This window comes from Colias croceus, chromosome 1 (assembly GCF_905220415.1).
Source record: "Colias croceus chromosome 1, ilColCroc2.1".
Taxonomy (NCBI): Eukaryota; Metazoa; Arthropoda; class Insecta; order Lepidoptera; family Pieridae; genus Colias; species Colias croceus.
The window spans coordinates 6,066,911-6,082,933 of NC_059537.1; the positions used below are offsets into that span (position 1 = coordinate 6,066,911).

A 16,023-nucleotide genomic window follows, 5' to 3' on the forward strand; every position below is an offset into this window, starting at 1 on the left:
AAGATTGCATCAATAATCATGGATTGAACTTACCACGTCCTCTAGTCAGTCGAGATGGCCAGACTTTTCGCCGGAAATTACATATATTTTATTTTTCTATTGGCACTATTGCTTAACCATAGACAAAAACATACTTTCCAGTATAAGTATATTAAGAAGAGCTGGAACGTCAACACATTTACACATTGCACATGTTAGGCCGGGAGATACTGACACAAAATTTCGGGTCATTTGTAACAGGATGGCGGTCTAGAGGGGTCTTACTTATCCGACGAGTGTGACTTACGCCCACGCGACTAGTCCGCCGGTACCAGCGTTCTGACCATCATTTTTCTTTTTGTCATTGCGTAATAAGACCTCTGTAGAACCGCCATTCTGTTACAAATGACCCGAAATTTTGTGTCAGTATCTCCCGGCCTATGTATGTGTCATATTTTGCAATTGTTTATAAATACAGGGTGATGTAATTGGTGTAGTACGAATATCTAAAAATCTATGAAGAATTTTGTGATACAGTAAATGGAAGAATTATATACTATTTTACAGTATTTAATAAAATCATTTAATTTTTTGTTCATTTTCATTACAAATGTCAATTTTTCTCACCAAGGTGGATTTGGAGATTGCCCAAGTGACTATGGCACTTGGTATCGCAATCAAACTTATTGTGTCAAGATGAAATATAGCTCAATTTAACGCTTGATGTTAGTACTTTTAGAAACGATTAAAGTTTTTATATAAATAATCCGCAGTTCGCGACAATAAAAATAAAACAATAGTTTTATTCAACACTTCAAAAAAATACTTTATCGAGTCTAAACTAACGATGAACGTTAAGTTTTACATTTATAACATATGTAATATTTCAATTCAATTTACAAGACAAATGTGAAAAGTAAATCGTAATAAACATTACCTATTTCAAAATAAATTACGTCGAACATTGCGTCGAACACATTCATTCAAGATTCATTTCAAATAGAATGACATAAGACGCAGGACGCTTGCAAGAGAGATAGATATATGTGTCAAAACAAGAGCTTTTACTTTTATTTCTATTTATGTGGTATAATTACGACTTAATAGTGATAAATATGATCATTATAAATACAAATAGGAATTAACAATATCACGAACACGTGACACAATTAGTATTTTACCGATTCCATATGTGGTCATACATGTTTCAAAACACAAACTTTTTATATTATTTCAATTTATCCGGTATAATTAAGACTTAATAGTGATACATATGATCATTACAAATACAAATAGGAATTAACAATATCACGAATACGTGGCACAACTCAAATTTTACCGATACCACCCGTGGTCATCCTCCTTTGGATGATAAGGATCTTGTTAGAAAAATATAAATTTTGACTAAAATCGGCATTTTTTTTTTCAAAAATCAAATTACTAATTAATAATCAGAGTTATCACCATTTACATTAATTTACAAACGATATCGGTTGTTCTTACTTAAAATTGAATACCAATGTCTTATTGCGGTATGTGTTCTTTGGAAGTGTTCGTAAAGTTGTTGATCCGTAATTAAATTTTGCGGAAAATCTTTTAGAGCGCTTAGTTGTGACATATCCTAAGCATATTCAATAGAATTAAAAGACGAGCGAATATGCAAGCCAGTCTAAAACTTGAATATTTTCTAAAATGAAACTAGAGTCGCATTTATTTTTGAACATACTGTAAGTGAAATTGCATAAGTGTGAGTACTGTGAACATGCCAGCTTTAGTTAATTGACCGATAGCCGGATAAAAAACAGTAATTAGATTTGGCGCGTAATTTAAAATGTTACGGCGTTTTCAAATCAGATACTGTCAGATACCTTTAAAAAGGTACCGTGGGCGTTTATGTCATAAAGTTGGATAACAGCTTGGGCCGGTACCACTATCGAGCTGCATGCCTTTTAATAGGTATCTGGGCGTTACGAGGATAGTATTGTCATCCTTGAGATTGTTCTGGCCGAACGATTTTGCTGTAAAAACTTCCACTTATATTTAGATCATTTCCTTGATGGGACTTTTTGTGACTATATTTAGGCTTCATCAAGAAGACCTTGCATGACACACAAATAGTCCACAGATGTAGCGAGCGAATGTGCTAGAAGAATGCCTCTCGTAAGAACTTCCCGAACTTTCCATACATCCATAGCGTTACAGGGTCGGAAGGCGCAGGAGAGACCTCGCTTTACAATTCTTATTGGTTGGAATCTCCATGGCTGATCTAGCCACCAGCTGAAAAATTTATGTGCGTTTTATACAGGGAAAGCAGCGATACTTTGGATATGACGCAAGTGCGTCGTTCATGTACCTAGTCAGATTTCTAACATCGATTAGGTACCATGATTATCCATTCCCATGCGGTTATGATATCTATATAATACGTATTTTAAATGCAAAGGTAAGGCTGACAGTGAAATATAATTTCTACATACTGTCGAATTCTACAGCGCGTTGAAAGGATTATAAACAAACTCGAATAGGTATATTTACCTTAAAAACAGGCTCTCATAAGTAAAATAAGTCAGGGCTAAAATGAAAAACGGGTATATGAGAGGCATTAAAACAACGAGGCACAGCAGGAGGGTCCCAATGAGTTTGAGGAAGGTTGGGAACGGCGCGCCATATCGCCAGAGAGCTCTGATGTCACCGCAGAACTCCTTCAGAAGAACTCTAGCGCGACCGAATCCAGATGCGGAGCGAAGCTACTGAAACGTGCGTTTTGTATTATTTAATTGTAAAAGGATTGGTTTTCTGTGTGAGTACCTATAGGAACCAGACCTATACCAGAGCAGTTCGAGTGACAAGAAAATTAAACTTTAGAAATTTTTAACAAACTGGATTTAAGCTGAAAATTGTCATAACAGTTAAATATGATAGTCTTTCGTCATAATATTACAATTTGAACGTACAATAAATATCATATCGTAGAGCCAACTACCTATGTTATATTATGTAGGTTGGTTTTCAACATGTTACACCTACTTTAGAAAAAGAAAACCCTTTAGGACAAGCTTGGCAAATTCGAACCATAAAAACAATGTTCATAGAAAAGCTGAATTTGGAGAGTCTCAGAAGAAGAGGGTCGCTTGTATGGTGTCGATTGTCGAAGTGGCCATATGAATTTCACCTCTTCTTGTATGTTTCTCAAAATAAAATTGATCGAACTTATCAGTTAGGCTAATAGGGTATGTATGATTAACATGATGAACAAGATAATATTATAATTCCTCATACCATTCAAATAAAAAAATAAAGATTTTTATTTAATATTTGTTTTTGATTCAAAATAGAATTATTATTATATTATATTATAAAATAAAAAATAGTTTTTCTTGGATATATTTCTTAATATATCCAAGAAAAACTATTTTTTATCTATTGATGTAGAATCTATGAATAAAATTTAAATAATAGCACGCCATAAAATCTAATATCTAATATATATTATAAAGGCAAAAGTTTGTAAGGATGTATGGATGTATGGATGTATGGATGTTTGTTACTCTTTCACGTAAAAACTACTGAACCGATTACAATGAAATTTAGCACACATATAGAGGGTAACTTGGATTAACACATAGGATAGTTTTTATCCCGGAAATCCCACGGGAACGGGAACTATGCGGGTTTTCCTTTGCAAACGCGGGCGAAGCCGCGGGCGGAAATCTAGTATCTTATATTTACGCTTAAAAAGCCCTGAATTTACACTCCTATGTGTGTACTTGTGTAGGTTAAAGGTGTATAATGGCAAATAAATAATTATTATTTTTTAAAAGTAAACATAGATTAATTTATCTTTTAAATGTTGAGATGTTGTTTTTGTTTGTACCTACATAATTAATTCCCAAGTAACTTTTTATATAATTTGTCGACAAGAAATTTAAAAAATAAACCCCCGTAATATCCATGTATCTGCAGAACATAGCAAACCCATTATAATGGGATAAAAAAAATAAAGATCAAACCGAACCTTACTTTAAGACAAGAAATTAAGCCTTTATTTTGATGACGCATTTTAGATCTAGTCATGAGTAGAAAAATTGTTGTAGGTATTGTATTATGTATACCTACTTATGCTTATTTTTTTACATTGAGTAAAAAATACGAAAAGAACACCTTTATATATTTTTTTGTATTGGTAATTATAGCGGCACCGGAAATACATCATTTATGAAATTTCAACTGTCTAGCAATCATGGTTTATTAAATACAGCTTGGAGATAGACAGACAGCGGAGACTTAGTAATAGGGTCCTGATTTACCCTTTGGGTACGAAACCCTAAATCTGTATTCAATATGAAAAATGAATTATAAAATCACTTTACAGCCTCTACCACTATTAAGTATCATCCGCGTTTATTTACATTGAATAGTTAACAAAACACTTGACAGATGTGAAACATGATTGAACCGGACTTGCTACTCAATATAGTATCGAATTCCATTGTCCCAACTTATATGCATTTTAATTCCTAATAATCATATTTCAGTGACGTAGCATAAAAATTGTTGCCCTTGCCTCGATTTATATAATATACTTAGCAAATATTGGTAGGTACAGATATGTCCCTAAACCATTCTCCCAAATCGAAAATTTACCTACTTTGAGTGCAAAAGTCGTCCTAGATGGGTCTTATAATCAAAAAACATGAAACCTACACGTACAACTTAGTGAGCCTGTTCGAAATATACCTACCTAGGTACTGGTTATGAGGAAAATAGTATAAGTATAATATTTTATGCTAAATTCATTTTTTAAGTTCAAATTACAATAAAATGATTCAGAAGTGTATTTTCGCGCCTTTGTTCATTTTTTGTTTGATTCAGAAAATATGTACAAATAGAAAGACGTGTGAAATATATGTAGGTATATGTAGATATAAATTTAATTGTAAATTAATCGAATTTATTAAATTAAGTACTTCCCGATGGCCTACAACCTTCCTGTACGCAAACACACGCAGTTGCTTCGATACATAGTTATATATTATAATTATTTATAAGCTGATAAAATGTAAAATATATGCAATTTAATTAAATCTACAATTTAATCATCATTTTAACGCTATGAATAATTATTTTATGCAAAAACAGAAAAATGTGCGTAAATTTGTGAGTAGGCCTTAATTATTGTATGCAAGTATGTAACACGGTCTACAAATATAAGTGTGGCTGGTAAATATATATATTTATGCAATTTAATTGTAACAGGTCAGGTTAAGTTTTTTTTTACATCCTTAAGAACCGACTAATTTTTCGAACATAAAGGTATACGAAGATATAATAGTAGCTGCCTAACAAAGAATACATCACTATTAAGTAATAATAAATAAGAATTGAGTAACTAAGAGGAAAATATTATCTTAAATAAAGAGTAATAACCTTGAGTAGATGAATTCTTCTATTATTTGCAAATTGCAATTAAAAAAACCAATGTGAATTCCTGATCTCTTTGTTCTTATTAATAACAATTATACGTTATATTAATAATATCTAATTATACGTAAATGTTAGATAATTATTTCATATTTTTAAACGAAACAAAAATTAGTTGTTTAATCCAGAAAATATCCAGTAAGATCTAGCGCGCAAAAGCAACTTTTGTCTCCGCAACTATTTTGTCTCTGCCATCAACTCTATGGAATAAAGAAAGTGCTCGCACGTAGCGACGCAACTTCCCAAAGAGTTGGTGGGAGAGACAAAATAGTTTCGGAGACAAAAGTTGCTCTTGCGCGCTAGCTCTTATGGATTCAGAATTATAAGAACAGCAAACATCAAACATACTTGCACCATAAAAGCTTTATTTGTTCTTCGATAGGGCTTCATTGTAAATAGCTGCTTTATTACTGGATTCTATACGAGATTTCATCTGAATAGCACTGAAATAATTTTGTAATGCATTTTATTACGTTTGTGTTAAAAGATTGGTAATGTGTGACAGTGACACATCATTTTTTTCATACAGGATGTTTATGTGAAGCTGTTGGTGTGATAATATTTGACTTTACCAAGGACTTTACCAGACTTTACAAACAATTAAATAAAAATGTTTTTCAATAAAAATGTCTGTAAATATTTATAATTTTTGCTGTAAAATGTAGATATAGACTGAAGTCATTTAAGATAAGTTACGGTACATACCTAGAATTAATATAATACCATACAATAACACACAAATCACTTTTAATGTCTCATATACATAATTTTAGATAACACATTTTATAAGCATTGTGACATTACACAAAAACTTTCTTTGCCCAACAGTCCGCCATACTGAAAGTACCTATTTTATTAGAATGATGAAGGAACAATCTCTTGATTCTAACGCTTAGGTACTCTTTTCTTCAAACCTATTTCGAATTAAAACATTATACATATTCATTAAATAATCTGTTTTCACGGTGATACCAATAATTTATTATATTAATAATAAATTTATGCAAGAATTTCTGCGTGAGGCCTAATGAAATAAGAATTCATTCTCAAATTCTTTATCACCTTGTTAACACATTTAAATTTGCACAGCAGTTCCATATTCATTAACACTATATCTATACTATTATTATAAAGCTGAAGAGTTTGTTTGTTTGTTTGTTAACGCGCTAATCTCGGGAAATACTGGTCTGATTTGAAAAATTCTTTCGGTTTTAGATAGCCCATTTATCAAGAAAGGTTATAAGCTATATATCATCACGCTGAGACCAACAGGAGCGGAGCCACGGGGCTGAAACCGCGCGGAGCAGCTAGTATTATGATAATGTTTATTTTTTTATGTTTACAACGAAAACTTTTTTTAGTCTCTACCGGAAATCTAAACGTTTCTTCATTTAAAAACCTCATGTTCTTAAGTAAGTCATAAATCAAATAAATTAACAAAAAAAAAGTACTCAATATTAAAAAAATAATAATTCTATTAACTGACATTTTTTCTGCATATATGCAGGCTATTGAAAACATTTTCATATTGTATTCAATATGAAAATAATTTCACCACATCATGCCCGCTATTCTTGGCGATTTAAGTGCCATCTTCACCCAATTATAAAATAATATTTGGAAAATCCAAAAGTGCACGACTCATAATGCTCATTTAATTATGAAATATAAAAAAAATATATATATATATATAGATATGCAGTCTTGTAGTTTTCGTTTTTTATTAATTGCAATTAAACGACACTGAATTAATTAATCATTCGCATTCAGTGACCTACAATCGTCGATAAGAATATTTAAAAAAAAAAATTAACTCAAATGATGGATTTTTTCACAAGTTATAGTGTTTTCAGGTTTCACACATGACGGACAGGAAAATTTTTTGACCTATTTCGGTGTTTTTTTCCAATTCTATTGAAGTAAATCAATTTTTAAAAAGTATGGGATTAATCTCCATTAAATTATCTCGACAATAGTATGCAAAATATCTTGATTCCGTGAACTAACAAGGCTATAATAATAAGAATAGCTGCAAAAATGAGGCGAAAAAAATTTTTCGATCGTAAAGCACTCTCTGATGCTTCGCATCGTCGTGCAAAAAAATATATCATGTTACTACTTAACTATTTTAACATATTATGATACAGATATATATTTTGATACGATTGTAGTTGAGAGCCTTCAACTGCCAACAAGAAACAACCTTATTTAAAATCGCAGTACTACATGTACTTTTGACATGAACTTTTAATGCCCATAGCAAAAATAAATATTCAACATTCTTATTAGGAATTCATTGTAAGTATGTTTTACTCAAAAAGTTATCCGGTTTCTCAACAGCTTTTTTAGCTGTCTTAAAACCGAGGGTAAATCAAAAATAATAGACACGCGTAAACAAACTTGATATATACAATCAAATTGAGAAAAAGCTCTGTAAATTGATGGACTGAAGGTTTCATACCATAATACACATTAATAGATAAACACAAATATTACAATTTTCATTCAAGTAGGTAGGTACGTATATATGTATTTTAAAATTAATATAGGAGGTAGAGTTAGAAATAGATATTGTCTCTTCATAAACAGTAAGCATACGTCACTGGTTTTAGGGAAATGACCATCACCCCGGTTAAACTGTAGAAGCCCTCCCGGGCTAAGCAACACTACTCAATCAAAAGAGAAAAAGGGAATGACAAATAAGTTACTAATCTAAAATTAGGTCTATAAAATAATAAAAAAAAGACGTGTGGCACTCGGGGACTGCCGCGGTAAAGCCTGTGGTAAAGCTATGCCTTCAAGCCACACCTCCGCCCGTCGGAGTGGGGAGCGTGAGGTTTTTTCGTTACGTAATTTCTCGATTCGGTCCCCGCGCTGAAAGCCCGCAGTAGAAGCTATGCAATAGCTTTAAAGAAAAACAAAAGCTTTACAATTATTAGATATAACACCAATACCATAATAACTACTTACTTCAAACAAAGTTACTTCAAATCAATTTTAATTTGACGTTTGAATACTAATTAACATATTTTTATGTAAATATATATGTGTAAAGCCTGTGCTATTTTATTGGTGTTAATACTATCATTGGGAGGTGTAGTGCGTCCGGCTTTTCTTGAATTAGTTTATTGTTTGAATAATTAAATTTAAATTCGCGAAACTAAACTTAGGTATATATATTACAGTTTTATACGTGATGCGGCCAGTCTATGGTCGATCTTAATATATAAGGAAAACAAAAGTTTATTTTTATGATTAATAGTGAATTTATTATTTTTATTGACTATTTTGAAAAATGTTGTGGTTTCTTTTAGTTTTATTATTTATTTTATGTTTTTTCGAAAGACTTTTAAGTTCTAAGACATTTGAATCTATACCAGGTCCGAAAGGGCTATATTTATTACATAATGCACTGGATTTTACGATGGCTCCTGGTAAAGTATCCCTGTTTATAACAAAATGCATATATTTTTAGCTTTTAGTTCAGGATACATCGCCCATTTTTGCAAGTGACTACTATCAAGCTGATTTTCCGTTTGTAGCTTTATTTTGATGAGACACCGAATAATTTCGTGTACGAAACTCTCGATTGTGGTAGCTAACAGAGATAACAAGGATAATTTTTTTTTATTTGATGGTTCTCAAATATTTATTACGCAATTTGTAGGACAATATGTCTGTTGAATTATATAAACATTAACTAAGTGAAAACAAAAAAATCTGCTTGTTAGTAATCATTTATGATGACCTCGTTATCGATACACTTTGGAAAGGGGGACTCTTTGAACCAACCATAGATTTTGTAGGACAAATATTTTTTCGAATAATTTAGGTAATTATCTTGAGATTGAACAAAAAAAAAAATTCAGTTAGTAAAAATTTTTATCCTTGTTATCTCTGTTAGCTACCACAATCGAGACTTTCGTACACGAAATTATTGGGCGTCTCATCAAAATAAAGCTACAAACGGAAAATTAGCTTGATAGTAGTCACTTGCAAAAATGGGCGATGTATCCTGAACTATTTGCCTAAAAGAATGCTTCATAAATATAAAGCTGGTTTTTAAATGAAGCGTTCTTTTTTCCAGTATAAACCGTTACATTTAAATAATTTTTAATTCCTATTTATACATAAAGTGATTTCTATACTTATTGTGAACTATTATTTTTCTATTATTACATTTAAATAATAAAATAATGTACAGGTTATTGATATTGATACATTTTCATGTTTTATTCTATAAGATGAGATGTATAACAATTGATTAGCAGTTGTTCAAAAATTTAAGATACCTTTTCATTAAGTAATGTATTTATGGTTTATTTTTATTTTCAGCCAAGCTATTTTATCATTTCAGAGGCTTATCAAACACATATAAGCGTTTATATAAATTACGCTTGGGCCCTGTCAAAGTGATTATAGTCCACCATCCAGAGGATGTAGAGGTATGCTGGAACAATTATTTTTAGCGTCTAAAAGAAAGGCTATAGTGGATTACCATATCATCATATTATCATACCTATTACCTACATAATCATCAAAAAATTTATCATCTTCAAAAATAAAGATATGTTTTTATATTAAAAACAAAAAAAAACTAGCTAGAACTTAAGTTCATCAAAACTAGCTACTTAAAATAAAAATATCAAAACATTTTTTAAAATAATTAATATTTATTGCAAATCACACAACGACGATTTGTTACAGTATACCGACAGCATATGTTTTAAGATTAACACTGTTTTTAATTATATTAATTTTCCTAATATTATATAGTTTGTCAAGCAGTTACTTTCCAAAAAAGGTATTTGAAAGGAATATAGTGTACTTGTTTGCTTTTAAAATATTTTATGTACCTAATTATTAATAATATAAATACATTTTAAATATTATTGCAGGCGGTTATACAGGGAACAAAATATAATTCGAAAGGTTACTTATACAGCTTTATAGAGCCTTGGTTAAAAGATGGCCTACTGCTTAGCAAAGGTAAATTTATTCATTTATTCAAGTTTGTTTTAAATATAGTTAATTTAAATTATATAATTTATATTTTATGATTTTGTTACATAATTTCTTAACAAAATCGCATTTTTTAATTTGGTAGGCATTTTTTATTATTTTTTTCTCACATTTTTAATTTTTATAGACTTTATGATGGTTTGCTTTATTTCATTTCAGGTAAAAAGTGGCATATACGAAGGAAAATGATGACGCCTGCATTTCATTTTAACATTTTGAATAACTTCAAACCAGTCATAGAAAGGAATGCTGAAAGTCTATTAAAAGACATTCAAAATGAAATCAGTAAGCCCGAAACGGATATCTCGCCTCTAATTAATAATTTTGCTCTAAACTCTATATGTGGTAAGTATTCACTATAACAGGTACATTTTATGAAATAAAAAAAAGTCTTGATGATTAAACTATTGTATATTTTTCTATTTTTATTTAGAAACAGCCATGGGTACCGCTTTAGATAAAGAAAGCAATAGCTTCTCAAAAAAATACAAAGAGAGCATTTACAAGTTAGGCCAATATGCCGTATACAGAGCACAGAGAATATGGATGTATCCAGATTTTATATTTAATTTAACTCGCATTGGTCGAAAACAAAAGGAAATATTAAAAATTCTAACATCATTTCGGAGAAAAGTTGTCGAAAAAAGAAGAGAATATGGTATTAAACTTCAAATAGAACAGGATCAAATATTAGATGATGATAGTTATAATGTTGAAGGTGGAAAGAGGAGAATGGTATTATTAGATATACTTTTACAAGCAGAAAAGGATGGTTTCATTGATGACAAAGGTGTTGGTGAAGAGGTCGACACATTTATGTTTGGGGTAAGTACATTTTTTACAAGTATTGATTTAAATTACCTAAATATTGTTTAAGGAAATATCGGATGGATATTTATTATCGATAGATTTGCGTATGACATAAAAAAAGCAGTTCGTCAATTTACTGCCATAGGCAGACACGTAAAATCAGCGCCGGTCAAGCGCCGGTAAATTGACAACTGTCCGACTTGTACAAACTGTGTGTATAAATTAATTATCTATACGGTTCTCTTCACAATAAGCAGCATTGGGCGAGTAGAGGCAGTCAAGTTAACATAGAGTGCCTAAATGTCTATAATCGGCCGCTTATTTATACTCAAATGGCGGTATCAATGGTAATGGTGGCACTGGCAAACATCAGCGATCATTTGTTTGGCCAATGCTGCTCATTGTGAAGTGAGCCCACTAGATTATTAATATATCGATTAAAATTCGTAGCTTTTTTTTACTCTGCTAAAAACATTGAATTTTTCATCAGGGCCATGATACAACTTCAATTGCTTTGAAATTTACACTGATGTTACTTGCTAATCATCAAGAAGCCCAGGTGAGTGAACTTCCTTTAATCATAAACTTTTTTATTTTAAGATAAAAAAAAACTGTTAAATTTTTTTTTCCGAGGTCGAAGTAAGTATTCGATCACGAAAAACGCGTTTTTGTGATGTTATGTCACCAATAAATTTAAATATTATAAGTATCAACTAAGTATGTACCTATAACTTCAAGATAAAAGATTTCAAACAGATCAGGACGTAATTTCTTCTTTTACAGTACTTGGAATAAATGAACTGTTTATTTATTTGCAGGACAAAATCATAGAAGAATACAAATCAATATTAAATTCGATGAGTTGTCCTGTAACGATAGGGGACTTATCACAAATGAAATATTTGGAATGCTGTATAAAAGAGAGTCTACGATTATACCCGCCCCTTCCAACAATCACGAGAAATATTGACCAAACATTGAAATTAGGTAAATTGAATATTTTTTCTTAATAATTATCAGACATAACCAATAATTATACTACTTTTGCGTAGCCATTAAATTATTGATATTTTATAAAAATCAACATCCCTTTAGATTTTATATTTTTATTTGTATTTAAATCATTAAACCTACAGTTCATTTAATCACATATATTTTAAGGATTATTCAACACATAATTCATGCAAAATTCGCAAGAGTTTGCCTTGATTAATACCCGGCGCGGCCTAAGATGATCCCTATGACAGTTCGTTTTAGTGATTGCTCGTATGATGGATCGTGTCGATACTTTACTATTTTATAGGCAAAGGCGTGGTTTGCATTCAGCCACGTCGGTAAACATGTTTTTACAAATATTATAAAATGAATTTTTAACGTCTATTAAGTATCTAAACGAAACGGTAAGTAAAACGAAAGTTTTCCAAAACATAAAAATGCACCTTATCATTTTCTCGTAATTTTTAACCCGTTTAACACAGTGTATATTATTTTATCATGAAAATGGAATCCCCCATTTAATTTTTCTAAAAAACTTATATTATCATAGGTTAGTAAATTAACGCGAACGGTAATTAATTAATTAATTATGCTGCGATCTTCTGTTCCATTCAATAGTGAATGAATTATAGCTTAAGCATGGAAAAAATGTGAACTCGTTTCAATTATCGAAATTTGTTTATCGATACTTCCGCACTAGTCGATAAATGCCAACAATGTAAGTTTTGAAGGACGTAAACGTAAAGTCAGATTGATATAATTTCTCGTAAATGTTAAGAATTGTTATAATTCCAACGGAATATCACTGTAATGGCATAAAGCTACGTAAAAATTAATAAATGCCATTTTTAGACGCCTCCAATACGTTTCTAATTTAATGGTGACGCCATTACAAGTTTGTCTCTTGAGAATAACTGTCAGTGTCATAGGGATCATCTTAGGCCGCGCCGGGTATAATTTCTGAATTTTAATAAATTGTCAGGTAATTACGAGGTGCCGTCTGGAACGGAGTGCGTTATTCTTATTTACGACCTGCACCGGCGGACTGATCAATTCGATGAACCCCTGGAATTCAGACCTGAAAGATTTCAAAAGGAACCCACTTGGCACCCCTATGCTTACATACCATTTAGTGCTGGACCAAGAAATTGTATAGGTGATGTTTTGTAACTACTAGTCGTACCTTTATAAATACAATTTGCATGTAGAGCACGATAGTATTATCATCGATTTATATTCTAGCACACTTCGTCTTCTAGCACCACCCTCGTACTTCAAGGAATATTATCCATACTAATATTATAAATGCGCAAGTAACTCTGTCTGTCTGTCTGTTACTCAATCACGCCTATTAACTACTGAACCAATTTTCATGAAATTTGGTATGGAGATATTTTGATACCCGAGAAAGGACATAGGCTACCTTTTATTGCGAAATATGTACCTACCACGGGCGAAGCCGGGGCGAACCGCTAGTAAGTAATAAAAGACTTACCGAAATCGGTTCATCCGTTCTCGAGTTATCCACTAACCAACACATTTTGCGATTCAATGGCTTGCAAACCTTTGTTACTTAATTTAGTCAGCAGGTACATTATGCTTCATTTTATAAACTTTCCCATTCTATATTTATTTGTTATATAACAAGACATTCTGGTCAAAGGTTTCGAGGTTAAAAACGTGATCCTGAAAATGTCTTCTAAAGACTTCGACGGTATTGAAAAAAATGTAAACATCTATTCATAATGAACACGTGGAAATGATGACCTTTGAACGTATCTACACATATAAAAATGAAAACTGTTTTCCTTGGTCACGGCATCTCGCGTGAACGGATGGACCGATTTCGATAATTCTTTTTTTATTATATTCCTTGAATCACGAGGATGGTCTTTATGTAGAGAAGACGTAAATAACTTAATAAAGTAAATAAACGAGTGAAGCCTGGGCGGACCGCTAGTTGGTTATAGAAATGTAGATATAACTGACCTAACTACTGTTATGTCACTGCACATGCGATATTTTTAGAAAAAAAAAGAGTGTGTATTCTTATTAGAATTATTATACGCGTTAGAAGTTATACTTCTTTGGCGTAAGGAAAAAAATACTAGAGTATAACAACTTGAACATAGTTATCAATTTTCATACCACCAAGAACTAACTTCATGTTGTTAAATTTAGGTGTCGGTGTGCGCGCGCATCGTAAAAATTCACTCTCATCATTTTTCTCCATCGCGCCAAAAGAAGTACCTATAACTTCAAAAAATGAATAAATTAAAACCAAATTTATTCTGCATATTTTTTTTACCTATATATTGTAATGATTTAAAACCTTCGCATATAAAATATGGTGTACATATTACATTCTTTAAGTAATAAGTTGCAAATTAAGAAACAAAAATGATAAATTGGTTTGCTTTTTGTGATAGACGTACGTACTTTACCCCTCGATTCTTGGTTATCATAAGCATTAATTATATAAAACATTTTCGTGTTTTCCTTGTCGTCTATACTGATCACAAATTGTTTGCTTGTTTGCAGGGCAGAAATTTGCTATGATGGAATTAAAGTTGGCGCTACTCTCCATACTCCGTCGCTTCCGAATTCTACCAGTGACAACCCCACGTGATATTATTTTAATTACGGATTATGTACTGCGAGTTAAACAACCAATTTATGTTAAATTCGAAGAAAGATTCCCTGAAAATGTTCAATAAATATAGCTCATCAATAATCGTATTTTTATTATAAAATCTCAATCACAAGTCTTGTCTTATAATCTATTAGAGTCAAATGTGCAAGGCAGGGTCAATTGATGATAATAATACAGTCGGAAATCCAAGGGAAACACAGAATGTTTTAATTTATAAAGTATTTTTTTATCTAGGGTTTATCTTAGAGTCATGGGCCTAAGATGAGTTAATTTATAAATTATACGAGAATGCAAGGTGCTGAAAATCACAATCAGAAAGTAACACATCACTCAAAAATACTGTCTACTGTGATTTTGAAAAAAAGTTTCTAAAATAGATTTGAATTTAATTGATAAATTGAGAGAATAATATTTTGTGTTGTTACATTGCACTGCGAAATGACTCATTGTTATTGCATCGAAAATAATAGACAAACATACAACTCATTGGAGAAACACGCAAATAGTGCAAAGTATACATACTTTTCGGAGATAATGATAATAATTGACATTGAGATAAATTGTTATCGCAATAACTAAATATTAAAAATATTCCTATATGAGTACACTCAGTGAGTACACATAGCTTTCAAATATAATGGTCGACTGCAAGACCTTGGCACAGACCTTGGCCAAATCATAAAAGCTGCAAGAAGATGAAGCTTGCTCTATATGTGTATGAATAATCCCGGGCTATAAAAATGTCAAATCTGGTAGGTACTCTGGCCTCTGCCAAAGTCACTGCTAACCAAGTTTCATAACCTGTAGTCGTTTTTACCTTACTGTATACTGGGCATACGTAGAGAAATTGACGAAGGCCTGGTCATCGCCTGCTCTTGTTCTATAAATAAAATTATGATTATGACTCTTACTTATAAATCAGTATTAGACTAGTACAACTCTTGGATAAGTATAAAGATAGCAGCGCTCGGTGAACTTTAAAATTATTTAATTATTGAGTCAGTGTTGATATAATCCTCGATGCAATTATTTGTTCATGGAAAGAGCATTCTTATTTCAGTTCAAAAACAATGTAATCCATT

General features: G+C 31.4%; 2 protein-coding genes across 3 annotated transcripts; one reads left to right on the forward strand and one right to left on the reverse strand.

Annotated features, from left to right (window-relative positions):
- Positions 1–1,960: 1,960 nt before the first annotated feature.
- LOC123693749 lies at positions 1,961–5,944 on the reverse strand. The gene is made up of 3 exons (XM_045638955.1): positions 5,809–5,944; positions 2,515–2,726; positions 1,961–2,256 (listed from the first exon to the last, which is right to left on the reverse strand). Exons 1-3 carry the CDS (start codon positions 5,848–5,850, stop codon positions 2,058–2,060), a joined length of 453 nt encoding a protein of 150 aa, XP_045494911.1. The 5' UTR covers positions 5,851–5,944; the 3' UTR covers positions 1,961–2,057.
- A 2,608-nt stretch (positions 5,945–8,552) lies between these two features.
- LOC123693717 (cytochrome P450 4C1-like) lies at positions 8,553–15,019 on the forward strand. 2 transcript variants are annotated; one of them, XM_045638917.1, is made up of 9 exons: positions 8,553–8,894; positions 9,796–9,905; positions 10,359–10,449; positions 10,642–10,827; positions 10,916–11,307; positions 11,783–11,851; positions 12,111–12,279; positions 13,271–13,444; positions 14,830–15,019. In XM_045638917.1, the coding sequence occupies exons 1-9, from the start codon at positions 8,756–8,758 to the stop codon at positions 15,003–15,005; spliced, it is 1,506 nt and encodes a 501-aa protein (XP_045494873.1). In that variant the 5' UTR covers positions 8,553–8,755; the 3' UTR covers positions 15,006–15,019. The 2 variants fall into 2 exon arrangements, with proteins under 2 accessions (XP_045494873.1, XP_045494878.1); XM_045638922.1 differs by having other exon boundaries at positions 10,371–10,449.
- The last annotated feature ends 1,004 nt before the right edge of the window (positions 15,020–16,023 follow it).

Bases quoted from the DNA above. Each gene is read 5' to 3' on its own strand.
- LOC123693717 (XM_045638917.1), top strand. From the start codon at position 8,756: ATGTTGTGGTTTCTTTTAGTTTTATTATTTATTTTATGTTTTTTCGAA. The intron at 10,450-10,641 runs GTAAATTTATTC...ATTTCATTTCAG, and splicing joins TGGCCTACTGCTTAGCAAAG to GTAAAAAGTGGCATATACGA. The intron at 13,445-14,829 runs GTGATGTTTTGT...GCTTGTTTGCAG, and splicing joins TGGACCAAGAAATTGTATAG to GGCAGAAATTTGCTATGATG.
- LOC123693749 (XM_045638955.1), bottom strand. From the start codon at position 5,850: ATGAAGCCCTATCGAAGAACAAATAAAGCTTTTATGGTGCAA. The intron at 2,727-5,808 runs GTATGTTTGATG...ACGTTTCAGTAG, and splicing joins ATAAAGCTTTTATGGTGCAA to CTTCGCTCCGCATCTGGATT. The intron at 2,257-2,514 runs GTAAATATACCT...TAAATTTTTCAG, and splicing joins TATGAGAGCCTGTTTTTAAG to CTGGTGGCTAGATCAGCCAT.